This window comes from Ictidomys tridecemlineatus, chromosome 3 (genome assembly GCF_052094955.1).
Source record: "Ictidomys tridecemlineatus isolate mIctTri1 chromosome 3, mIctTri1.hap1, whole genome shotgun sequence".
NCBI classification, from domain to species: domain Eukaryota; kingdom Metazoa; phylum Chordata; class Mammalia; order Rodentia; family Sciuridae; genus Ictidomys; species Ictidomys tridecemlineatus.
Window position 1 is genome coordinate 161543022 of NC_135479.1, and position 26886 is coordinate 161569907.

Here is a 26886-nt window from a genome sequence, read left to right on the forward strand (position 1 = left end):
GTTGCCACAGTTGTTTGGTCTGGACATGGTGGGGGGCCGAGCTCTGAAACAGCAGTTATGGAAGTGGTGGTTATGGAAGTAAATCTGAAGTGAGGATGAGGAGCTGATGGCTGTAATGTTGCTTCCTTTTTGAGATGGTTGGTATGGAAGGGTCCTAGGGCTGAGGCGCTTTTTCACTACACAATGAGAAGAAAGGGAAAACAATTCTTGTATTGGAGCATATACAAGTGGATTCAAAGGTCCTGAAAGAGGAGATTAAGAACTAAAGAGAAAAAGAAAGAAAGCAATAGATATAAGAGACGTTGGAAACTGATGAGCTTAAAGGTCAACAATCGAAATATAATGCAAGCACATTCCACTTAAAGTTATCTAATAGCTATCTTAGACAAGTAAAAAAGTATGAGATTATTTTAAATAATAATGTAATGCAACATTAAATCAAGAATTAAAAATCTTGGGGCATTTATTTTAAAAAATCTTGGGGCATTTATTTATCTCATGTAACATAAAATGTCTAAAATACCTTATAAAAATAACTTCTTAACTAAGTATATTGTTCTTTTTTTTTCATATTGTCTAGTGTATGTTTGCATTTAAGACATATCTCTGTTTATGCTAATCAAGTCTAAAGTGCTGAATTGCACATGTGCTTGACAACCACTGTTTGGGCAGTTCATGTTTAGGAAGCCATTGCTTTAAGTCATCTCTATCTGTATATCTATATCTACATAATGCTGCAGTTAGGCAGTTTTATGTGCAGAGTTATATGTGAAAACTGCCAATTCCATGTAATTAAAATGTAGCTTAAAAGGAAAGCACATAGGCTCTTGAGTGAATACAAGAAAGTTACTCTCAACATTATCCTAAAAAATACTCCTGAGTGAATGTTTGCTATTTTCATTAACTGTTCCTACTTTAAAATATTTTTAAGTTGGCACACAGTTTTGAGGGAAAATGTAACTTAAAAGTTGCAGTGAAAATTAACAATAACAAAAAAGTTGTAGTGAAAATATAATCCCTTCAAGAGGTATAACATAACAAACTTATGTTCATTCATTATTTTAAAGTATATAATCAACTTTATTAATTTTGTTATATTAATCAACCTTCATATTATTTTAATCTGATTCTCCACTGAGTGTGGACTGACTTCCCATCCATCACTTCCAGTTGGAATAATAGAACAATTAAAAGAATCACTGCAAAGAACACAGAGGAAGGCACAAATGAGCCAGAGTCCCTATAATCCCCCGATTTTCAGCTTGAGGAAGATAGATGACACGAAAAGAGTGCTTTGAGCAGGGCTCCTTCTCACTGAGATTTGGGGATCTGGGGGAGGTGGTCCATTCCAGGAAAATAAATTCTGACCATCTTTATGGTACCCTTGACACTTTGAAAGGAGCTGTGTTTAACAGCAAATGGCAGTTATGGTAGACAGTCTGAAACATACAAACTGCCATACAAAGATAAATCAACAGGGGTTTGAAAAATATATCCCAGGCCTCATAAATTCACAGCCTCTCTTCTCCAATCCTGAGCCTAAAGAAATAAATAAAGGTTTCATAATTATTCTACAAATTGTGTATTCTAAATCTCTTGGGTAATTATCACAACTAAAAATTACACATTACAATAATCACAACTAGCAAATTACCTGGAATTGCTTGCTCAGTGAGTATCTTTCAGCAACCAAAATTTGTACATAAAATGACTATGCATGAGAGCTATTTATAATGGAGAGCTCGTTAGCCTTGGTTTGTGGGAAGAATTTGCTGATTCCTCTAATTTAATTTTCATCTACATATCAGGTTTAAATATTACTTGCCTCAGTGTTGAAGAATTCCCCTGTTCTTAGAATCAAGAATTATGATTATAATTATACTGGCAAACTGGAATACTGTATATACATGTATGTATATATTAGCTTCTTCATTCATATATTAATCTTTCTTGCTAACAATAATTAATTTTTACAATTATTAAATGAAGATTGAAATCTTCTAAATATTTTAGGGAGCAACTAATTTAATAGTACAATCCATTGATGACTATAAATTGTCTTGAGCTACTTCTTCAGTAGCTGTTTCCTGAAGCACTGATTGAGGGTGTATCTGATGGAGCTGATTATACATCTTCCTGATTCTCTCTAAACATTTCAAAATATAGAGACATATAAATGATTTTTATAGGTATATGACTTTATGATTTGAACATTTTTGTCATATTTAGTCTTCTCTATGAGTCCTTTGGCCACGCTATGGGACCTACATTGTGGTGAACATTGATGTCTGTGATTTTAATTTGGTCTCTGGTGCCCATGCACTTTCACTTAAATCTCTAGTTGGCAACTTTGGAGAATATTCGTTCGTAACTACTTTTGTCTCAGATACCTTTAAGAATCTAGTAGAGATCTCTGGATTCTTTCTGCTAGAAAAGCATCATAAGCACATGGACAATTTTACATCAGGTTAAGGAGGAATTAATGAATTTTAGAAGCAAATGGGGAACTAGTGCACTTGGAGAGGACTGGACATGGAAGGTGAAACTGGTGCCTGATAAACACCACCTGCTAACTTAACTGCAGATTCTAAGCAAGAAAGTTGCAGTAAGGAATTAGGCTGGAGGCCAAGCCAGGTAATGAAGAACCACAGGAGATCCACATCCTCTATGGTTGGCCTTAGGTGCGTTTGTGAAGTTCTTCTTGAGGTAGTTCAGATTTATGTCACGTTAGCGATTTGTTTACAAAAATATCTTAAAAATAATTAAGGTAATTCAGCTAGTTAGTTTTGACAGATTGATATTCCTTATTATTTCTGGTTTTAATATATGTGTTCTTTAATTTATATGTTTGGAAAGGCTGTTCCCAGCATCTCTTAGAATCCAAGCAACTTCCTCTTCTTCCCCTCACATCTTTTGGACTTTTCAGAGTTTCTCCTAGGTTACAGCCCAGAGGTCAAGCTGACAGAGGTGGAGTTCTGAGCCTGGTACCATTTCTGGATGATTTTTAGTAAACATCTCTATCTTTAATCTTATCCCCAGGAATTTTAACAGGCCTTGCTGCTGCTGCTGTTGTTAGCAGTTGATTAACTTATAGCCGTATTTGGCCAATCCAAAACAGCAACAACAGCAAAGGACTCTTCAAAATGGGGAGTGGTTGAGGCCCAGCCACTTGTAGAAAACCCCTTAGCTGTTCCTTGTACCACTCAGGCAGGGAAGTAGACTAGTTCACGTAAATGAATGCAGTGATGTGGTTTAGCACATCAGAGCTCTTTGAAAAATGAAAATTAAAATTGTTCAGACCTGTCTTAATGCTTAATGCTCACTTAAAATGCTTGATGACTAATTTGACTAGCCATTTATTAGCAGATTACTCATTTTAACCTTTGAATTCATTATACTCTAAGTAGCTAAACACATTTTACATAATCTCTAATGCATTAAAATATTAAAATATGATATGCTTTCTCATTAAAAATTGTATCTTTAACCACTTTCATAAGCATGGTATTTAACACAGTGATTAAGTGTCATGTTGGCCTTCTATACCTGCATTTTGCCAGCTATTAAAGTTATAGACCATTTATCTGCTGCTGTTTCTTGTGCTATTTTCCTCAGTGCTCTAAAGGTTATTTTCATTAATAAGCCAATGTTTGAGCCCCAAAGAGAAGTAGATTCTTTTGAAAATTTGGCTTTCAACTGGCTGAAGTCAAGAGTGATCTAAAAAGTTGTTTTTTTTTTCCCCTTGAAAGTTTATCAGTCAAATATTTAAGACATATGTTTTAAGGCTCTTCCTAGAATATTGTTAAAAAAACAGAACTAGAATTCTGATATTCTGACTTGTTGTCAAGTGTTTTTACCAGGACATCACATAGTTTCATAAAAGTTTGGATTTTAATATATTAGAAATACTCATAAAATTATGGTCATTCTCTATTTAGTCCAGAAAGTTACACATTTTTCTCTATTTTTGTCTAGAAATATGAAACTTAATAGCTAAGATTCATTCATAGCCTCATTTATGACATTTCAGAAATTAGGAGCTAAAAATTAGAAACATTCACATATCTTTTAACTTGCCCACATTCTCTGGAAGCAAATCAGGCAAAAAATAACCCAACTGAGATTGTCTTAAACTAGATTAAACTTATGTTATTATTTCTTCAGCAGGAATTATAAATGTTTGTGTTATGATATGAGTCATTCTGTAGAAGTTTCTTTCATCCTGTGGTTGGAGTTAGGACTGCAGTATACATGACAAAGTATACTTTATCAATAAATGGTATTAATGATAGCAAAGGTAGAAACTAGTGTAGTGCTTTAGGAACATAATTTTGAGAACATCAGGACCTTCACAACCTCTGCTTCTGTTGTGTTTGTAATGGCTCCTTTGCCTAAGAACTCATGTGAACAAATTTGGTTTCATGGGTAGAATGAGTCTCTAGATCCTCAAGAGAGAAGCAAAGGTACATGCATACAGGCACAGGAGGAAACTGTAGTTACTTTGTAATGTATTTCATAAACATTTCTGCATGGATTACCATTTGTTTCTTCTTTAAAGGATATTAATGGCTTTAAGGTATAAGATAGTTATCACTTTGGGGAAAAAAGGAGGGGACACTTTTTATGAGAATTACTTTTCTAAATATGCTACACATCTTCTCGTTTTTAATTTGGGGAATTGTTCTATTCTCACCTTATGTGGAAATAAGATCCTTGGAAACATTCTTTTTTTTTTTTTTAAACTGTGTATCTCTAACAAATGGGTTCAATAAGTGACAGATTTACATTTTGAGATGCTTCTAGGTAGCATGCTTCTTTTAAAAATATGATTATATTTTTGTGTATTTTGGAGTCACCATGGGGATCATCTTTGGAGTACGTTTATCAGTCTATGCTAAGTTGGGTTGCATGTGGTTGGGTCAGTGAGTGGGATGGTGGTGTTTGGTGTAGATTATTGAAAATATATGGTAAAATCCCAATAGCCAAGAGAATATTCTTTGATGCTTTGATCACCTCACACTTCAAAACTGAATGTTTAAAATATTTTTTTTTCTGAAATGCATTTTTATTACTTGTTTTACTAACCTTAAACAATTTTTTTTGTATTATTTATTTGGTACCAGGATTGAACTCAGTAATATTTGACCATAGAGCCACATCCCCAGTGGTGTTTTTTGTTTGTTTGTTTGTTTGTTTTTGAGAAAGGATCTCCCTAAGTTGCTGAGGACTTTACTAAGTGGCTCAAGCTGGCCTTGAACTTGTGAGCCTCCTGCCTTAGGCTCTTGAGTCCCTAGGATTGCAAGGGTGTGCCATTGTGCCTGACTTTATGCTAACCTTTTAATTGTGAATAGGACTATGTGTGAAAGAGATTCAAAGAAACTTTATAACAATTGTTGCCTCATCTGTTTAATAAATATTTATTAACTATACCTATTTATAGTCTTATTTTTTTTTTATTTTCTGTTTTTATTATTTAGTGATGCTCAGAATTAAATTCAGGGCCTTGCACATTCTAGCAAGCACGTTGTCACTGAACCCTTATTTTTATTTTTGCTCCCAGTCATTGTACCCAGGAACATGTGTGTGTTCTATGACTGAGCTGTACCTCCTGCCTTCTAATCATAGTTCACAGAAATGTAAGCTAGCCAAGGTAGTTGTAGTAGGGCCACCATGTAATTCCAGCAAGTTGGGAGGCTAGGGCAGGAGGATCATGTGTTTGAGGCCAGCCTGGGCAACTTAGTGAGATGCAGTATTAGCATAAAACAATAAAAAGGGTGAGGGATTTAGTTCAGTGGTAGAGCACCCCTGGATTCAATCCGTAGTACAACCCACTGACACACAGTAAGCCAAGAAATAGCTTTTCCATGCTTAAATGTTCTCTTATGCAACATGTACATAAAATATCTTTGTTTTCTCCTGCTTTATTTCATTTATTTTTTGTTACTACCTTCTTTGTCGACCTTTTTTTCTTCATTTTTTTCTCAATTGCAGGATCTTCTTTTTTTGTTTATTTTTTTCACATTATTTATCATTGATCTTTTCTCCCATTACTGTTCTTTTCTGTTTCCATCTTCAGTATTCTGGTCACTTCTGTATATTTCATTTTTCCATGTAGACATGTTATATCCTGAAAGATCAATAACTAGTTATCACCCCTGAGATCTCATGTTGTCTTTTACCACTATTGATACTTCCTTTAAGAGAAATGAGACCCTTTTACTGTTCTAATTAACTGTTGGCATTCTCTGTGATGTTCTGCCATCTAAAACAAAATAAATGCCTCCATAAACATCTGACCCCTTCTTACACACACATACACCAGCAGGCAGTTAGGAGATTTTAACATCTAGATTGCAGCTTGTCATTTGAAATCTTTAGTGTCTGCATAAACTCTTGTCACTCAAAATAAGGTAAGGGGGAAGATAAGGGTAGTTCTTGGGTTTTAAAAGAAGAAGTCTCCTTCCCCCACCCCTAATTTCAATCTTTAACATCTGGTTCTGACTACAGATGGGATAAAAAATAAATAAATAAAAGAGTTAAATCCCCCTTCAGCCTGCTCTTACCTCAAACAGTTTGATCTCTGGTAATATTTCTATTTTTATTGTAGTCTGTAGGGTCAGATGTTTTTGTTAGTGATTTGTGACAGGAGATCAGAAAGCTATGCCTAATACTTTATAGTTCTCTGAGTATTTATAGTGTTACATGCCAACATTTCGAATCTCTAGATGGGGTTAGATTTAATAATTCTTTAATGAAACCTTGAAGGACATAAATTATTGTTGAATCCCTTGTGTTTCTCTTTTGTTTTTGAGACAAAACAAAAATCAGAAACAGTTAATTAATCTGATTTGCATTTGATTATTTTGACTTTTGAATAAATAATAAATTCACATGAATAGAATTCAGACACTACTGTGAGATACCTGTGCTTTTAAAATAGTACATTTAAAAAATATTAAAGCAAGCTTTTATATCTCCATTCAATATAACAATTTTGAAGTAGCATTTTTGAAAAAAAATATTTTAATTTGCTGAGGTTATCTTGGACATTATCCCATCGCCTATAGAAAGTAAATATGACCCTGCTTCTGATAATGCATGTCCAATTAATGTATAGAAGGACTGGATCTGGGCCTGTTCTCCACGTGGCACTGGATGCAGCTTGGTAATTAGCCTTTACAGTTCTCCATTGCAGTGGGTATAAGCCAAAGGAAACTGTACCACTCTTGAATCTGGATAGATTAATAAAAAGGATGGAGTGTCCATTTTCCATTATTGTTTCTATTTAAGTGTGCAGAACTCTGTGATGCCTATTGAAGAGAGATTCATTTCACCTGTGAAAATCAAGTTGTCCTGATATCTGAATCAAGTTATAAGCTTGAAGTAAATTACCAACTTAAATCAGGTCTAATTTTACCTACATGTTTTACATGCATATATCATGGATATGAAAGCACTGTATATACAAACTCAATTTTTATTTAAATCAGATTTTATTATGTGAACCAGTGGTTGAACTTTTCAATGGAAGGAAGACGGAAAATGCATTAAAAAGAACCCCCAAACTCATACTATTATGGTATTTACATGTAAGTTGAAACGATAACAAACAAAATACAACAACTGTGAACCAGTCTTGTTTCTGATTTTAGCTTCAATTCATGGACTTAGGTTAAAGTGAAACTGTGGTGATTTCATATTTAGCTTTAGAGGCGGGCTTTGATAGAATAGCAGCTGCAGGGAAGTCCCCTTCCTGAGGTAATAAGCTGGGTTTAAGGAGTTAATGTTAAAATAGAACCAGAATTTCTTCCTCTTTGTTTCCCCAGAGAAGAGGGAAAATAAATATGTTTTAAATACACTCAACAGGTATCTATCCTCATATGTTACATATTATGTTATGCACATTTGTGTCTGGTTCCTTTTGCTCAACATTATGATATTTCTCCTTATTGTTGCATATTGTAGCAGTTTGTTCATTTTCAATATTGGGTAGTGTTATTTTGTAAATGTTTCATAATTTTCCTGTTCTGTTGATGAAAACTTGTCCTGAGTAATGTTGCTATGAAAGTTCTTATACATGTCTTTTGGTGAACATATATATTCATTTGTGATGGATAAATAGCTAAGAATAAGGTGGCTGCATTGTGGGGTGTGCATATACTTTCTTTAAGGAGAATAGTCCACTAAAATGTGGTTAGCCCACAGGAAAGTATTTCCTATTTGTATTAGGGGCAGTAATAACATATGTATAATTTCAGTATAAAGTAGCAATTCAAAGACTGGATTCTATCCCCTCATTGGTCATTGGCATTGGACTGTTATAGGGCCTCTGAGTTTGTAACAAAACTTCAATTAAAATGGAGATCAAAACAATTGATTTCTTCTATCTCTACAGTTCTGTGATTCTCAAAAACATCTTACAGAAGTATTCTTTGGTAAATATCTGCTAATTCTGGTGGAACAAGAGTACCTAGTAAGGTTGATGTCAGATTGTAATATTTTTACAATAATTAAGTAGTGTATGGATATGCAGAGATGCCTCTGGGTTCTTTAGTAAGCAAGTGATAGTAATGGGCTAATACATTTAAGACTCATATTTTAAAATGATTTTTTCTTCTTTTGGCTATAATTATAAGGAAGTTTGAAAATGTTCAAAATTATCTTCTAGAAATAGAATTTTACTTTTCAAGTAATTGGATAACTTGGAATTTTGTGTCCCAAAAAACCTTTGTATTTCATATTAAACTTTCAGTTGGGCTCACTGAGAACTATTGTCTCCTGTCTTATTTTTAGTATTGTTAGGTTATTATAGTAGTCCATTCTTTTTCCTTGTGACCTTTTCTGGTTCACAACAGATCGGTTTCAGAGTTGGAAAAAATGAGCTAATATTTCATGGGTAAGTAATAACTAATTGTTAGCAGGTTATGTTTAGTTCAGTTTTATGAGAAGCTTCTTCATCATCACTTTTTATATTGTTTCTTTTTCAAAACTTTTGGTGTGTACCTCACTGGACTCTTCAATTGTGATTAGAGGTGTGTGGAGCTCCTGCAAGGTGGAATCCTGACCATGCATGATACTCCTGACAGGAGTTCCTCTGTGCCCTTCTGTGGTCAGGAACTGGAAGTAATAGCAGGCATTTTAATGAAGTTAAATTTATCTCATTAAAGGAATACTTTTTTCCCCTAAGATTTTTGGCCTTGTGGTATGAAAGTGTTATTCAGTGACAAGTATGTTATAGGTTTTGTGTTAATGCTTTTATTGGTGAAATAAATAGGAGTCCTATGTCAATTTTCCCTATTTTTGACGTTAAACATTTCAGGGCCTTTTAAATAAAAAACCATCTGAAAATCAGTGGTTTATAGAACACCTTCCTCCATCAGTTATTTTATATTGAAAGACTTGCTTCTCTGCATGGCAGATTTTCAGAGTCTTAGTTAATTTGACCATTGATTTGTTTCTCCAAGCCAATTCTGCTTAAAGAGTGTCTTCCTGCATTTTAGTTTTATTCTCTCAGGTGCCAGAATGTAGTGGCTACAGCTGATCTCACAAACTTGGCCACTGCCTGGCTTCCTTCCACTTAGCGGTGTTGTGTTCATTACCCCACCACAGGGTGCACCATGGTCTGTCTCTCTCTGATTAGTGGTTCTCATGACAAAATAAGATAGCAGAGATAAATTGACATTTGCCAAGTATATTTATGCTGGTGAGTAGGCCATTACTTTTTTATTATGGAGTTAGAAGACAATATACAGTGGTGGGAGGAATCAGATATAGAGTGGGAGGGGGAGTACCTTATTGGTGCATTTGCAGAAGAAAATTTTTATTTCCCTGCTGGCAGGTCTAACCTTTTGTTTTCTTGATAATCTGAAGGATAGAACCAGGCATAACAGACAGATGGCTTGCATTTATGGATCTCAAAAATTAATGGAGATTGATGGAGATTTTAAAGGGCCAGACTAACTTGCTTCTTCCTTGGAGAGTTGACATAGGTCAGTCACATGGACAATGAACCAGGGATGTGTGTTGTCATCTTGTATTTCCTGTAGAAGGAAGAAGCATGGAAACAGCAGCTCTCTCTCTGACCTCTGGCAATCTGTTAGAACATCAGAAGAATATTTTTTTTTTCTCCCAGGAGAGAAACGTGGGGATAAACTGGGGTGTGGTGATGAGGGTATTATCCATCTAATGTTGATATTTACAACAGTGAAAAGTACAGACTGTCCTAGGACTGGGCCTTCAAAGACTAAGGCTGAGTCCTTTAGGGTTATTGAGCAAGAAGGATGACAAATGAAAGTCCCACCAATGTTGTTCTTGAGATCTGACCTAAAAGAGAAGGTAAATCACTCTAAAACAATGATGTGCCTACCTCTGGTGACTTTAGCAGGCTCCTTACAGGTTGGTAGTGTCACCAGAGGGACTGATAGGTATGTGGCTCATGACGACAAGAGTCAATTCCCTTTCACAAATCTTTAAATAGGTGTTTAGATCCTGATACTTCTTTAGATGCAGTTTTACTTAGAGGAAGAGCAAAAATAAAGAGACTTTGGTAGTTCCTGTGAAGCCAGGGAAGGTGTTCAGACAGTAAGCTTGCCCATGATCCACTTGGAGATCTTATTAAAATGCATGTGCTGATAAGGCAGTTCTGGGATGGGGCCTGAGATTGTGCATTTTTAGAGTTCTGAAGTGATGTCATTTTGGTCTGAGGCTCAGAGTTTTACTATCACTGTTACATGTTTATTTGAATAAGTAGTGTCCCTCATACTTCTGTATGTTTAGCTTTTTTTTTTTATACTGAAGTAGAAAAATGCTATTCACAATAAAGAAGATATATATTATTATTCCCTGTGGTAAATATCATATAGCTATATCATGGGAAGAATGGTGGTAAATATAGATTTTAATAGAATCCAAATTGAATCCAATAGCCAACATTTTGAAAACACATTCCAGTCAGAAAGCAATGTGGACTACACATTGCTATTTGTAGACATCTCCATGTGGCACTACACTCAACGTGTGTGACACTAAACAGCTGTCTGGAAAACAGATTTTTGTGACAGATTTTGACACAGGGAGTATATCCAGCCTCCATAAAGCCTAATGGAAAAATTTAAGGCTCAGCTGCAGTTCATTTCTAAAGAGCAAATTGTAGTGTATCACATAGAATCAAGCAGGGTTTACTTCTGAGAACTTTGAGGGGTCTCCCTATCCAGGGAATTACCTATGAGGATGGCAAATGTTGGCATGGTAATTGCCTGGCTGTTGATAATGTGTGTTTGAGTTTGGTTGTACTCAGGTTAGTATTCTATTTTTGATCATGAAAAAGATACATTTCTTTACTACTCTAAATATTTATCTGATGACTCATCTCTGGAAGTGAGGGAATTACTGTGGTATTTTGAAATGGAGACACATCTTTTCAGAAGTACATCAGCAATGTGATCTCTGAGCCTGTTTCAAATGGTAATACTCCAGGGATTGAGAGTCTGCCAAAACAGAACATCTGCTTCGAAGACCTAGGCTTCTGGTGCATTCCTCTCTGTGCACTATGGTTTCTTTTCTTTCCTTTTGTTTCTTGCTTGTTTTCTCAGTTTGTTAACTCTAGATTATATTCTTTCAAGGACATAGGGAAGAAAAACTCACAATTCATTTATTATCTAACAGCAGCAAAAGCTTCTCCAGCGAAGCTTTTCAATTTGAATAAAGATTTAAGGATTCCTAACTATTAAATTGTATTTGTGATACATTTAATCTAATGTGTTTTCTCTTTCAGTCCCTCCACTCCTCCCTTTTTTGCTCATGCAGTTTTCCCTGATGGATCATGGTTGCATGTGTAGATCTCTGCATCCTTGAGCAGCACAAGTAGAGGGTGGGCCTGTGCTGGTTCATGGATAGGCCTCTTTCCTGAAAGCCCATCACTCTGACCCTGTATTGTGTCATGTTGTCAGAATGATCTACACCTGTATGCTTTACTGTACTAGTCCTAAGCTTGCTGCTTTTTATCATGTTTTTCTGTCTTGTTCTGCTTCTCTTAACCCTTTTTAGAAAGCTAAGCAGTGGAACATTTTCTCCTTTTAACTTCTTTGCTTCACAAGCTCCATGAATGTACACCAATTGTACAATTACAATTGTAATTGTTTTTTAGTATTTAATCTCAACAGTTACTATACTAAAAATTCAGGGAGTGTGGGCTGGTCTTCAACTTCTGTTTCCATTTCATATTATAGTGGCAGATTACAGCAGGTCCTCAAAAAATATTGTTAGAGTGAATAAACTTTAAGCCAGTGAGATTCCATGTATGTAGGTCACAATTTCCATGCTTATAAAACCACTGAGAAAGCTAGGCTTTTATACAAAACTGTGTTACAAGTAAGGTACACAAGAAAATGAAGAGATGAACTACTGATGATTAACTAATAATCTTTGTGGATTATTTGTAGCTTCCCCTCCTTTTAATATTTAATCCCCTAAGACATAATTAGGCAGGAAATAACTAAGAGTAAAATTTTTATTAATCAGTAAGTATGTAATCTTCCCATCATTGTAATGTTTACCTGAAACATTAACAATTATTATTTTCTTTTGAAATATTCTGACTTTTAAATATCTTTTAAATTTTAAATGACTGATTTCTCCAGTAGAGAAATAATGCTTGACTTTGAGCTTAGAGTATAAATTAAATCCAGCAAGTCTTGGGTATAGCAGTGCATCTACTATATGATCATTTCACTTGAAGCCTTAACATGGGCACACATAAACAGTGTTCTTCTGTTTATATGTATTTTAAAATATCTTCTGAAAATTATTGCAGTGATGGTTCAGGTACTGTTGAGAAGCAAAATAATTGTGTTTTTTAAAAGTGTGTGTATTTTAAATAAGATTATTTAGTACTACTTGACTTTTAAGTAGAGACCCCAGTGAATAGCACTAGACAAGTCAATATCCAGGTTGATTTCTAGACATTAGACACATTTAAATTATGTTGAATTCTCTTCAGAAAGCATGTGATTTAAATGGCAGCTCAATTAAAGACTCTGTTATAAAGTCTATAAATATTTCCATCTCTTTGCTTATATTTTATCTATATCTATATCTATCTATCTATCTATCTATCTATCTATCTATCTATCTATCTATCATCTATCTATCCATCCATCCATCCATATAAAATGACAGGAGGTTTTCTGCCTTTGAGCACCAAATGGCAGCTTAATTAAAGACTCTTCTATAAAGTTTATAAATATTTCCATCTCTTTGCTTATATTTTATCTCTATTTATCTATCTATATAAAATAAAATGACAGGAGGTTCTCTGCCTTTGAGCACCTAAGTCTTATAAATTTAAGTATTTTGTTGGTATAAGTCAGTAGATTAGATTAATAATATTTTCCTAGGTCAGTTCATTATATGGATAGCTAAATAAATATGTTTTGGAAATTAATTGCAGTCATTCCTTCTCAGTCAAATCTTAGTAGGCTGCTTTCTAATTAGAATAATCCAAATTAGAAAATACAGAAAGTGTAAAATATACAATTTTTAAAATGAGGGCTGGGGATACAGCTCAACCAAATAAAGAAAAATAAAATAAAATAAGAAATAATACTTTATTTGATAGAAATAAAATGTTAAAATAATATTTGATATTTTGTTCACAGGTAATTTGCTCATTCATATCTATCAAGTAAAGGGTCCAATTCTTTTTACTGTTAATCTTAATTATGGTAATGTTTTAGTCATTTTTGTGTTGGTATGACCAAAAGACCTGGTAAGAACTACCTATTAGAGGAAAACTTTATTTGGCCCACAGTTTCAGAGGTTCAGTCTATGGCTTGCTGACCCCATAGCTTTGGTAGGTGAGACTGAACATCCTGGTGGAAGGACATGACAGAGGAAATCATCCTAGGTAGGACTTGTTAACCAGGAAGCAGAGAGGTTGAGCTTCACTCAGCAGAGTAAAACATAAAACCCAAGTTCATGCCCTCAGTGAATTACTGCTTCCAGCCACACCCGACCTTCGTACAGCTACCACCCAGTGAATCAATCCACTGATTAGGTTACAACTCTCATAACCTAATCATTTAATATCTGAACATTCTTGCATTGTCTTATACATGAACACTGGGGGACACCTCATATCTAAACCATAACAGGTAATATGGTAGTTTCCCCCCTTATCCTTGAGTTCAGTTTCTGCAATTTCAGTTATTCATAGTAAACTGCAGTCCAAAAATACTAACTGGAGCATTCTCCAAATAAGTAATTTATAAGCTTTAAATTCCCATTTTGCACAACATGATAAAAATCTTGCATCATCATGCTCTATCTTGCCCAGAATCATCTTTTTGTCTAACGTGTGTGTAGTAACAGCTACCTTCCCATTATTCACTTAGAATCTGCCTCTGTTGTTGGATCAACTGTCATGGTACTACAGTCTTTGTAACCGTTATTTTCCTTAGTAATGTTTGCAAAGTACAAGAGTACTGATTCTGACAAATTTAATATGAAAAGAAAAACTGTGTAGTGCTTTCCTTAAGTGAAAAGGTGAAAATTCCCAGGGTAGGAAAAACTAGTATACATAGATAGGGTTCAGTACTTTCTGTGTTTTCAGGTATCCACTGGGGAATCTTAGAATATATCCCCCTGCAGATCATGAAAGACTACTGCAATAATGGTAAATTGAGAGCACTAATGGAAGTATAAGTTGAATTTCCATAATCTAAAAATTCAGAATATGAAATTTTTTGAGCCCTGGCATTATTCCATAGCTAGAGAATTTCACACTATGAAAGTCTGCATGTATAAAATTATTAAAAAATATTATATAAATTATTTTTAGGCTATGTTTTTAAAGTATATAGGAAACATAAATGAAGAACATGTGTAGATTTGGGGCCCATCTCCAAGATAAGTCCTGTGTATGCAAATATTCCCAAATCTGAAAAAAGCCCCAAATCTGAAACATTTCTGGTCTCAAGCATTTTGAATAAGAGATAGTGTACTATCAAAGGCTTACTATGTATCAGTTTCCTAACTCAGTTATTTACTGCTGTATATAGCAAACCACTCCAAACTGAGTGGTGTGATGAACAACAGTTGTTATTTGCATGGCTTTGTGTATTGGTTGGAGGCTTCTTTTTCATGTAATGCTGGTTGGGCTTCTAGTTCTGTTGGGGGGTTTAGCAGCCTCACATACATAGCGTTTCGTTCTGCCTTGTAGCAGGGGGTTCATGTAGACCTTTCCACAAGCTTGCCTGGACTTCCTCACATCATGGTACCCGATTCCAAGAACACTTTCAAAGAGCAGAGGCAGAATTGCAAATATCATAAGACTGAGCTTCACCTTATCATTTCTACTCTTCCCACAATTACACAGTTAATATTTCTCCTGCATTCTGTGGATCAAAGCAAGTCACTGATTATGCCATAATGAGAATTCTCTCTGTAAGAAGAGTAACATGAATTTTCGGGTATCTTTAATCTCCACAAATTCTGAGTTAACTACTGTTATAATTTATACTTTTAAAGTGAGAAAACTAACTCTTAGGCTAAGTTGGTGCCCAAGGATATACAGTAACTAAGTGTTGCTTGAAATAGGTGCAGTTTTGATCCTCAAGCTGGGGCTTTTACCCGTTGTAATATACTGCCTTCAGTGGTGCTGTACTCCAAAGCCAATTATCTGAGGATAGTTTTATTGATGCTAGGAATGATTCTATTTGTAGTTGCTGAGATTATCAGTGTATTTGGATTATATTGTTGAGTAGCCATGATGTGGTAGAAGTTGCCAGTCTCTACAAATTTGGATATTTCTAAATCACTGAGTAAGATGAAAGGTGAAAGTCTTAGATCTGATGTTGTTTTGTGCCTACTACATATATTAGCACATTCCCCCCTGCCAAGAACAAATAAATAAAATCCGTTTTTTAAACCCAAATGTTCCCAGTGGGCATAATCTGTTTTACTGCAGTCCACATTTTTCATATGGTTTCAATATTTTCATGTTTACTATTCATTAACATGAAACATGGAGATTTTGAATTTCCCTTTTTTGGTTGTTTCTGCTGCTTTGTGGTTTTCTTTTGTTTTGAGAACTAGTTTTATTTGTGGGTTTTTCTTTGTTGAAAAAAATTTAAAAAGGCAGAGGCGCCTATGCTGTAAGGAACAAAGCAAAAATCAAGGCTTCCAAATTTACTAATGAAAGTTATTGTACTTACTAAAATTTGAATTTTCTGTTAGATATTTGGTAATCTGATGTTAGAATTTCAGCAGTGTACGAGACACACTGAGGAAAGTTTGTAAGTTGAAAACACAATTCAGCTTGTTGTATTTTGACATTAACTGTGAATTTTGAAATGGAATCACAGGTTTTTCCTGTAGCACATGGCCTTTTCAGTGCCAGAGCTATCTAGTCACATGTTGCTGATAAGAATATAAGTGGTGATCATCCCAGAGACTGTTACAGGGTCTTAGAATTTGTATCCCACACCCTCTTCATTTTATAGAGGAAGATCTGTAGGCAAGAGAAGGTTCATGGCAGACCTGTTTATAGAACCCAAGGCTATCAGCACAATGCTTCCTCTATAATATACTAGTATTACACTATTATTAGGAGTATAGTATCCACTTATCCAGGAAGGTCCTAGCACCACTACTCATCTATGGAATAAGTTGTATCTATTATAACTTTTTCCAGCTTAAAAAAGTCTTAGACTTTTAAAAAATATGTCTATTCTTGTATTTAGAATATTTAAGACTTTTATAGTGATTCAGAGAAATTGTATTGTTTATAACTGGTAGGTTATCACAGCCATATTTTTCTATGATTTCATTGCCTTTTAATTTTCCATTTTGAAAGACAATATCTGTCCAGCATATTCTCACTGCTTTGAAAAGATAGTATTTCTCAATGAGGCAACTGATGTTTAAAGTACCCCTTTCTCTAGAATTGTTATCATATGTACATATCATACCCATACATCTGGTAAATGGAAGGAAAATGTGGTCAGTGAAATCTTCTAGTCATGTGTAGCTAAACTTTTCTTTTATGGCAAAATTACATATAATGTGCTAATTGATCAAACTGTTTGGGGTTTTCTTTTCCTTAAGCATAAAATAATTTGAGTTGTATTCTTTTTTAGGAGATTGTTATTAAAGGTAGGAAATGAAGTCAGCATCTAGTTTTAGGATCCAGACTCATTCTTTCTGAGCAGTTCTTAATACTATGAACCTAAGTGTTTAATCATTTACATTGTCTGCTTAGTTCAAAAATATGAAATTAATTTATAATTAAAAGGACTTCTTTAGGAGGATTGGGAAAAATACTGGTGTGCCTTTTGTGAATGTTCTATGAGGAGAAGACTAATGCTATACTTTTTAGAAAATTGGGAATCAGTGATCCTGTAAATGGCTTGTGGTGAGTGCACTGGAGATACCTGTTGGACAGTCACAGCAGCACAGTTGCCAGGGGGCCATTCAGAGGATGGGGCATTGCAATCAGTCTGGAAGCCCATTCACTCTTCTGTAGGCACATTTCAGATTTTCCTGAGAAAAACAGTATAATTGCTTTTCCATGGCATTTTTGGTTCTTGTCCTATTTTCAATAAGAATTAAAGAATTAAGGAAAAAAAGCCATTTATAAGAATTCTACTACTCAGGGATTATTATAGTTAATGTCATTTTTTGAATGTTTTATAGTTTTTTCTTCTTTTTCTACTTATAAATTACAGTATGACATTAGCTTCCCCCCTCCTTGGTGCCAGAGATTGAACCAGGGGTGCTCATTGAGCCACATCTCAGCCCTTTTGTGATTTTTCATTTTCTTTTTGAAACAGGGTTCCACTAAGATGTTTATTAAAACCTTGCCAAGTTGCTGAGGATGGTTTTGAACTTGTGATCCTCCTGCCTTAGCCTCCCAAGCCACTGGGATTATAAGTGTGCCACCATGCCTGGCACAATCAGTTTTTAAAAGAGCCAGTTATGAAGAGGGTTGTACTGGGCACACTATTTATTATCCTGCTTTTTATTTCACACTTTGCATTTCATCCCCTCTGCCTCCCTTTATGATGGTGTAATGTGATATCCTTATCAAATCATACCTAAAACGAATGGTAATTGCTTCGTAGTTTGTACTTTTTGTTGTTGTTGTTATATTTGGGCCAACCATTTGGAAAAGGTAATTTTTGTCCCAGAGGAGGACACAGAATAAATCTCAAAGTTGTAGTTTTCTTTTGTCAGTACAGGCACAACATGAGTGCCAGGGAGATGAGCCATCTCTTTCCTCCTCATGTGGTTCCTTCTTCTTTCCACTTGCTCCATTCTAAGAGAGCAAGTTTGAAGTGAGACAAAAGGTATCACAGTAAGGAAAATTTCCAGAGCCAAAAGGAGGAAGAAACTGCCAGGGAACAGTTAGTGTGATGGGAAACTATGCTCTGCTTTTTTACTTCCTCAGAAAGTATGGCAAATGTGTTCCACATACTGAATTTCTGCAAATTACACATGAGGAATATAGCATTAGTTTCCTTTTATCTTTGTGATACTCTCTTTCCCATTTGTGAAGAAGGGGGAAAATGATAAGGAGAGAAAAGAAAAGGTCTCAGAGTTCACAGAGCAAAAATTTTCTTTTCTGAAGGGTCAAACCCCAGACTTAATTTTATTAAATCTGCTTTTAGTTAAAAAAAAAAAATCTTTTTCACCCAGATTTGGAAAATAGATGCATTAATATACAATGTTTCTATGAAGTACTTTTTATACTATTTCTATCTCTTTGTTCATTAGCATTCCTTGGGGGTCGGATATCCTTTCTTATTTATAGGTTTTCAAATATTTTTATGGTCTCTGAAATTACCAAGAACATTCTTTTAGGTGTCTACTGCATGTAAAAGCTTTTGCGGGTATAAGAATTTCTCCAGCAAAGATTTTTGATATGATAGAAGAGAAATGCACTATGTATATGAAATAACCTGGAATGCCCTTCAGGGAAAACCAGGTTGTGACAGTTATGCTGTAGCCTTTAATAGCCTGATCGATTACATATGGGAGGGGGAAAGAGGAGGGTATCCTGGGAGTATTTTGATCTGAAACTGGTGCAGCTAAGAGTTCAACAGGCTGGGGCTGGAGTTGTGGCTCAGAGGTAGAGCACTTGCCTAGTATGCTTGAGGCAAAACTGGGTTCGATTCTCAGCACCACATATAAATAAATGAATAAAATAAAAGTCCATAAATAACTAAAAAAATATTTTTTAAAAAAAGAGTTCAACAGGCTATGCCATGGAGATTGTGTCAGAGGAGAAGGAAGGAATGGCTTTAGCCACAATGTGAATCAGGGAACACAGGAGATTTTTTTCAATAATTTGGAGAGAACTCAGAGAATTAATGTGAGAAATTGTGAGAAGGTGGTGTGGTCCCATGGACAGTAGAAATTCTGAAAGAAAATACTATTTTAGGAGAATTTTTAGCTATATTCCATTGAGTAGAAACAAAATTAAAGCCTTTTAAAATAAAAATGGTAGAGTAGGGAATGTTGCAGATAAAAGAAAACAATTTCTTGCCAGGTTAAGGAGAGCTTTGAAAAAAACTGATGATATCTTTTTTATTTATATATTTATAATTAAGACAGAGTATAGAAACAATAAATACAGACTAATTAGGATTATTCGGATTGCTGCTTTACTGTAGTTTTATATTTATTTTTTATGGGAGACTAAATGGCAAAAAAACATGAATCCAGATTTCTTTTTAAAAATTATTGTTGCTGTTGTTCTTCTAAGGTCAAGTTTGTTGTTGTTGTTATTATTGTTTTGATAAGACTCTCCTTTATCACATTACCCCAGGTCATGAAAGTATAGTCATAATTTTTAATGTTTCTTTTTCTTGTGAAAAAGAACCAAAGAAAACAAAGTTCTTCTGTGTTCTAGTTGTTTCTATTTGAATCTCATAGCAATCACAACTTTTTACAGTATTCTACCAACTAAAAATACTCTTTTTAGTTGGTAGAATATTCAATCACATTTTATCTTAAAGGAGAGGAAGTACGGTTTTTCTGTTTCTGTCTCAATAGATTGGTCTACATTTTAAAAATTTATTTTCCAGAAGGATACTTGTTACAGATTAGTTTTAGTAAAAACAAGGTCATTACTAAAGGCAAAAGAGTTTTATTGAAGTAGGTATTTATTAGGCTTTTAAACCAAGTATGAGTGATCATATCGTATTTTAGTAGATTTTCATAGTAAATTTTCTAGATAAAATCATTTGTTGAAATCATGAAAGAGTTGTTAATCCTACTTTGGCATTGCCACAAAGTTTAAAAAATAACTGGCACTAAAAAAATCATTTGGGAAGCTTTATGAAAGGCATCAAGGTAAGATTTATTATAGTCCTTGTCTTTATGCATACTGCAGTTATAATCCTTGTACTTTTACAAATCCATATGAGAGGCCCTGTTCAATTCTGGAGCTTTCTATTTCCTAACTTAATCCACCTCTCCTCCATGGTAGCTTTCAAATATCATTTCCCAGGAATCATAAACTTTTCTTTCTGACACTGATTGCCACCTTGTACTGGTTCTGTCTCAGCTTTATTTTCATTGTATTGTTCATTACCTTTAGAGATCTTTGAGACCCTTGAATTCATTAAGAGTAATATTCTGTCATCTTTATCTTTGTATCTTCAGTGTCTAGATGAAGTCTGGTATATAATAGGTATTCTTTAAAAGTCTGGAATAAATGACTGAATGGATATCAAGTACTAGCCCATTATTTGCTGTTTATGGAATTATGAAAGACTACCCTCAGGCTTGAAAACCTTAAAGTGAGAAGGTTCTCCAGATCCCCATTAGTTTAATGGATGATAATGCTATATGGAAAAAATACTACTTATTTTACTATAACTATTTATTATTAATTAATGGAATTAATAAATTTATTTATTTAATGTGTTTTTTATTTTACTTAGCAGTGTGAGGCACTTCCCTGCATGCCTTATTTGTTCCTTACAAGAGCTCTGTGAGGCACTTATTTTATTTAAAAAATTTTGAGGTGAAGAAACTGATTCAGAGAGGTTAAATAACTTGTTTCAAGACTTACATGCAGAGTCAGGTTAGGAATCCAGTACTCTCAAACTTCAGGGTCAAACTCTTTAATATAGGATATTTGAAAAATTATGCAGAATATACTTTAAGTATCTTTTGTACATTTCTAAGGATATTACATTTCCAAATAATCAGCATATCATTTCATATTTGAGTTATTTAAATAGGACATTGAGTTATTTAAAATTGACCATTTTTAGTTATTTGTTTTAAAAAAGAAACATTTGCTCTAGGAGCAGAATCCTTATTTTGATGGACAGCCCTTTGCTTTTAATAATTAAGCCTTCACAGATAACACATTTAACAGATTGGTAAGTAGAGATCAAAGACTGCCTACTCTCCCAGCCTAAAATTCTGAATTGGCCTTACTAGCCATGCTGAGGTAGGTCCTAGCCAAGGGAGATGTAGGACCTTGTTTTGGTTTTGCAATGTTTTGAATTGACTTCCATGTATTAAATTCCTTTTTATTTTGTAGTTCATTTTACAAGAAGTAAAATGGGGTAGGTTGAAGATTGCTTACTGCTTGTTTTTCAGGTTAGATGGTTGACTTGATTCATGGCTTTGGGTAGACTGTGAGTCTTCAATCGTTTGGACTCTTGTTTATTTTTTTGTTTTTGTATTTATTTATTCAAAGTGCTGGGGATTGAACCCATGTTAGGTATTTGTTTCAACACAGAGCTACACTCTCAGTTCAGTATTTGAACTTTTAACATCTTCTTTTCACTCCCCTTAGAGGTATTGAAAACTTTAAAGTATTTGGGCAGAGGCAATGAATAACAATCCAGTTTTATGTAAGACCTCCAGAGCCCATCTTTATAATGCACTGTGTTCTCATGGGGGAGAAATGAAAGGCAAGGTTTACATCAGCCTAGCCTCCTCACTACTTAGGAATCAGAATGTTCCCAAGGTCAAAAAACGGTGTGAAGTAACTCTCTAAACCCATCTTGGAGGGCACTATGTCACAAATACAGTGTAAATTGCTCTTTAACTAGACATGAGTCTCATTTTAAGTGCTGCTGTTTATATTCTTTATGTCCTGCCTTTCTTTTTATGTTGAATTTGTTTCACCTTGTAAAGATTAAGAGGAGCATGTTCTAGCTTTTAAATGTGAGAATTGAATTATTAATAGTTTTTGGACAAAAACTGGTCCTCCATTTCTTCTACCAAAAGCAGTACATTCTCACAAACTTTGTACCTCACTGAAATAAAGTGTCATTTAATTTTTTTTATTAATTAAGCATTTAAACCATTTTATTTCCTCATCAATATGTAAGCACAGCTGTTTCTCAAAAGGAGCAAGTGCAGGGACGACATGCAATCTAATTAGATAACATTCTTGTGTGTTTCATATTTAGTGGTTGCAAATCAAATTAATATATTTTTAATTCATTTTTTGAAATTTAATTCATCAAGCCATTAGGGGTGTACTACCCCTACCACATTGTATTGTGATGATCCCTTCATTTATTGTGTGTGCCATATTAAGGGTTAGAGTGCATCATTCTACATTGGACCTTAAATACCTCTGGTATCCTTACACTGTTGGTGGTGGTTACCACAAACTTGTAAGACTTGTTCAGAAACAGTGAAGTTCCGTCATTCCATTAGAGTCTTATTATGTGAATTCATTCTGGTTCAACTCCAAAGTTTAATGTGGACTCCATATAGTAACTTGATTTTCTAGAGAAATTGGTCCATGCCATTACAAGGAAATACACTATAGATGGCTGAATTCAGGACAAAACAAGTACCTTATAACTTAGCTGATGTCCTTGGCATTGCTAATGCATTTCATATACTTTTTTTTTTTAACTGTAGCTAACTTTGCTTCTCCTCCATTTTTTGTTATGTTTTGTTTAATTTTTAGACCTCCTCTCTCTTCTTCAGTTTCCTCTAATATTAACCTCTTGAATAGTTTACCAAATATTGACATCTACTTTTTGATTACATGGTTTTTTTTAAAATAATTTTATTCTGAAATCGTTTTTTAGAAAAAAAAATTCCACACAAAACCAATTAAAAAGGGCTCACCTTATAGTTAATGAAGATATGTAATAGTAAATATGTACCTTGTCTTATAAATGAAAGAACCTGTATTGCAAAATTTCATCTAAAATTAATTAACAGTATAAGATTATTGAGTCTTGTCTTTGTGGACAGATTTTCATTTTTTTCCTCATTGTTTGGGGGTAGGAGAGTTTCAGTGACAGAAACATTCTCTATTAGTAAGTATCAAATCCCTTGTTAAGCAGTCAGCATTTCTGGTTGTAGGATGGAAATCATGTGGATTTAGGGAAAATTGGCTAAGTATAGAATAATTGCAGAATAGGATAAAGCATTTAATTACAAAGAACTTGCATAACTGTTGCCTTTCTCTGTGTCTAAATGGTTAGAGATAATTGTATTCTTGTATTTTATTTTCGAAATTGGAGGTTATTAAAAAAGTCAGTATCTAGGGTGCAGAGTGGGTTAGGAAATTAAAGAAAGCACATACTGCATAGCAAAATAGAGTTAAAAAAATCACACAATCAAATAAAAAAGAAAATCTACTTGCTGTGAAAATGAATTTAAATGTCATGAAAAAGCAGATTTAAAACTGTGAGTTCTTTTATTACCTTAGTGTGGACTGTAATCCTTATAAATCAATCTCTTCAGTAATAAATTTCCATAATGACCATTTACATATATGTTCTGTGTGTGTGTACACACATGTGAGTAAAAATATAGAAAGTCATAAATGTAAATATATTCTAGTATATATGAAAAATAAGGTAATACAAAACTAATATGTTCAAATACTTTTTACCAACATGAGTTTGAGTTTAAAGACTAAAGGCAGAATATAGTTTTTCATTGGCTTAGTTTAATCAGAAAGTTAAATAAATATGTGTTGACATACATGCAGGAACTAGAAAATGGGACTATATGTATATTTTACAAATATCCAGTGGTTATATAGATACTAGTAGTGATTATTAGAACTTCTAGCTTATTAATTATGAAATTTTATTAGTTCTGTTTAAAAGTTAAAAACCTACATAACCAGTGGACTTACCTATCCAAAACGGGTTATCATTGGCTTTGTGCTTCAGACTTTATATTGAGTAAGTACAAATGAAGAGCATTTGGATATGATTAAAGAACAAAGAAGGAAGGACATGGAGAGCAACCAATTCAGAAAATAAGGAACACTTGGTTTACCTAATTATAACCATCTTGATTTTTCATTTTTCTTTTTATGTATCAATTGGAAGTTTAGTGGAAAGTTAACCCTTTAGCCTAATTACCAGAATAAATTCATTGCAGATTTTCTAAGGTAACTGTGCTTTCCTTAAAGTTAAATCTTAAAAGTCATTTGCAGTTTGTATTGGCCACAATTCATTCCTTTGATATAGTATAACAGTTTTTCCTTTTCATTTTCAAAAACTGAAAATCTATATTTATCATCATCTATATGAGGATGTATTGATATAAACGAGGGGTTATGCTACATGTAATCCCAGTGGCTGGAAAGGCTGAGGCAGGAGAATCACAAGTTTGAGGCTAACCTCAGCAAATCAGCAAAGCCCTAAGCAATTTAGAGAGAACCCTGTCTCAAAATAAAGAATAAAGAGGGTGGGGACTGGGTCCCAGTGGTTAAGTGCTCCTGGGTTCAATCCCTGGTACCAAAAAAAAAAAAAAAAAAAAAACCAAACAAAAAATTCAACTGAGTAATGGAAGATTTGCACTTGGATTAGGTTGAGGTGTGCAGAAATGTGACTGGATCTAAGAAAATGATGGATGGAGCATTTATGTATAACTGTAATGAATTCTGAGATTGTTATTGCAAGTCAAGCACTAAAATAAAGCCCAACTTCTGACTCTCATTTTTTATAAAAGATTTCTCGTAAATGATAAATGCTATGAAAAGTAGCAGACATTTTTGTTTCTACAGTGAAACCATACAGTTTATTCAGATAACAGTTTCACTATTGATTTCTCTTTATTTTTCCTTTCCCCACTTTTTATAATGAGCTTCTAATTTATTCTGTATTCATTTTATGTAGGAAGCTATATGGGTTTTTTGATATGTTTTAGAGTGACATCCATTGACTTCTTTGGTAGGTGCATTTTAGAGGACCTTCTTACTTTGTTGGAGTTTGTTGATTAGTTAATTAAGTCATTAAACTTGGGTGCTTAAGTAAAAATGGGACAAAGAACCAGAAATTTTAATGACAAAGGCATGTGGAAGCACTTGCTGCAGATGCTTTATGTGGATGTCTATCTCTGTGTTAATTTTCCAGTCCTAAAGCATTTGCTTCTACCTCAGCCCTTCTATAGTCACAAAATAGTTAAAACTTCACAATGGAAATTTGTTTTATATATGTGTGCCTATTGGATTTTCGTGATTCTGCACAAACAAAAATATAGAAAACCAAGGTTTAATTTTAGTTTTTTTTGTGTGTGTTTCATTTGCTGCTCTTTTATCCAGCACTAGCAGTTTGGGGTTGATCAATATAATTAATGTTGTAAACTTAATAGTAAGAACCATTGCAGATAATAATATTATTTTTCAACAGGAGGCATGTAAATCATTAGAATCCCCAGAAACATGGAAATTAGAACAGAGGTGACTGTTCTGAATCTCCCTCCTTTCTATTTGATTTTTTTTTTTTTTTTTTTTTTTTTGGTGGTGCTAGGGATTGAACCCAGGGCCTTGTGCATGCAAGGCAAGCACTTTACCAACTGAGCTATATCTCCAACCCTTAAATTTTCCTCTTTTCTAAATCATTTCTTTTTTCATATCATCACAACTTTTTCCATTTAACACAGAGACTTCATCATCCATTTTGGCTCCCCATTTCTTATAGTAGAATTATTTAATGTGTCAATGTACTGCACTGGGAACTTCAAAGATATGCACAATGTGAAGCCCATCATCAGAAAATCTGATTTGGGGGTAGGAGTGTCAAGTGTATTTGATAAAAATTTTGCTCATTGATCTGGATTTCTCCTTATGTCATGTGTAAATCAGATTCTTCCTGTTACTCTCTGTTCTAGCCATGCAAACATAGATGTTATAAAAATGCTTAGTTCTGTTTCCTAACTGTGTACTTCTTATATGCTTTTCTAATGCCTACAATACCTTTTCCTTCCCTCACTTACATTCCTTTCTCTCCACTCCAGTTCTTCGTCTTTCACACAACTACTGTCTTCCTAGATTTTCTTTTAATGGCAGTTTCCCCCCTTGCTTTCCCAGATAGAAATAGTCACTCTGTCTTTTGTGTTTGGCATTTTGTGTTTGACTTCATTTCAAGTGTTTATCTCTACCATTTAACTGTGTGCTCAGGAAATCATGTAATCCATTATCGTTTATGTTGATGTTAAGTTAATAGATGGGTAAATAATAAAGTGAAATCCTGTTAGGAATTTACATGTACAGTGTTTTCTATGATCATTGTTTTTAGGGATGATAGTAAGTTGAAATTTATGATCTAACATCAAAACCTAGAAATATCTACATATATCATTTTACTTAGTAAATTCCCATTAAAACTTATGTGCATATGTATTTATTTTTCTTTTCCTTTTTTCCTTTTATGTCCACAGACGAAATCTTACAAAACTGTCCCTTATCTTCAGTCACATGCTGGCAGAAATCAAAGCAATCTTTCCCAATGGTCAGTTTCAGGGAGATAACTTTCGTATCACAAAAGCAGATGCTGCTGAATTCTGGAGAAAGTTTTTCGGAGACAAGTAAGTAGAAATCATTTTTAGTATTTGGATCCATCTTTCAAGGGTGACCTAGCCTTTCCTACGGTTCTG

At 34.1% G+C, this 26886-nt stretch overlaps 1 protein-coding gene across 4 annotated transcripts in view; it reads left to right on the forward strand.

The window, feature by feature from the left end:
* Cblb (Cbl proto-oncogene B) overlaps positions 1-26886 on the forward strand; it is a 199383-nt gene that overhangs the window by 65908 nt on the left and 106589 nt on the right. For all 4 annotated transcript variants that reach the window (XM_021735091.3, XM_021735092.3, XM_040270443.2 and 1 more), the window contains exon 4: positions 26671-26817. In XM_021735091.3, coding sequence (XP_021590766.1) covers positions 26671-26817 — 147 coding nt within the window. The remainder of the gene's footprint in view (positions 1-26670; positions 26818-26886) is intronic.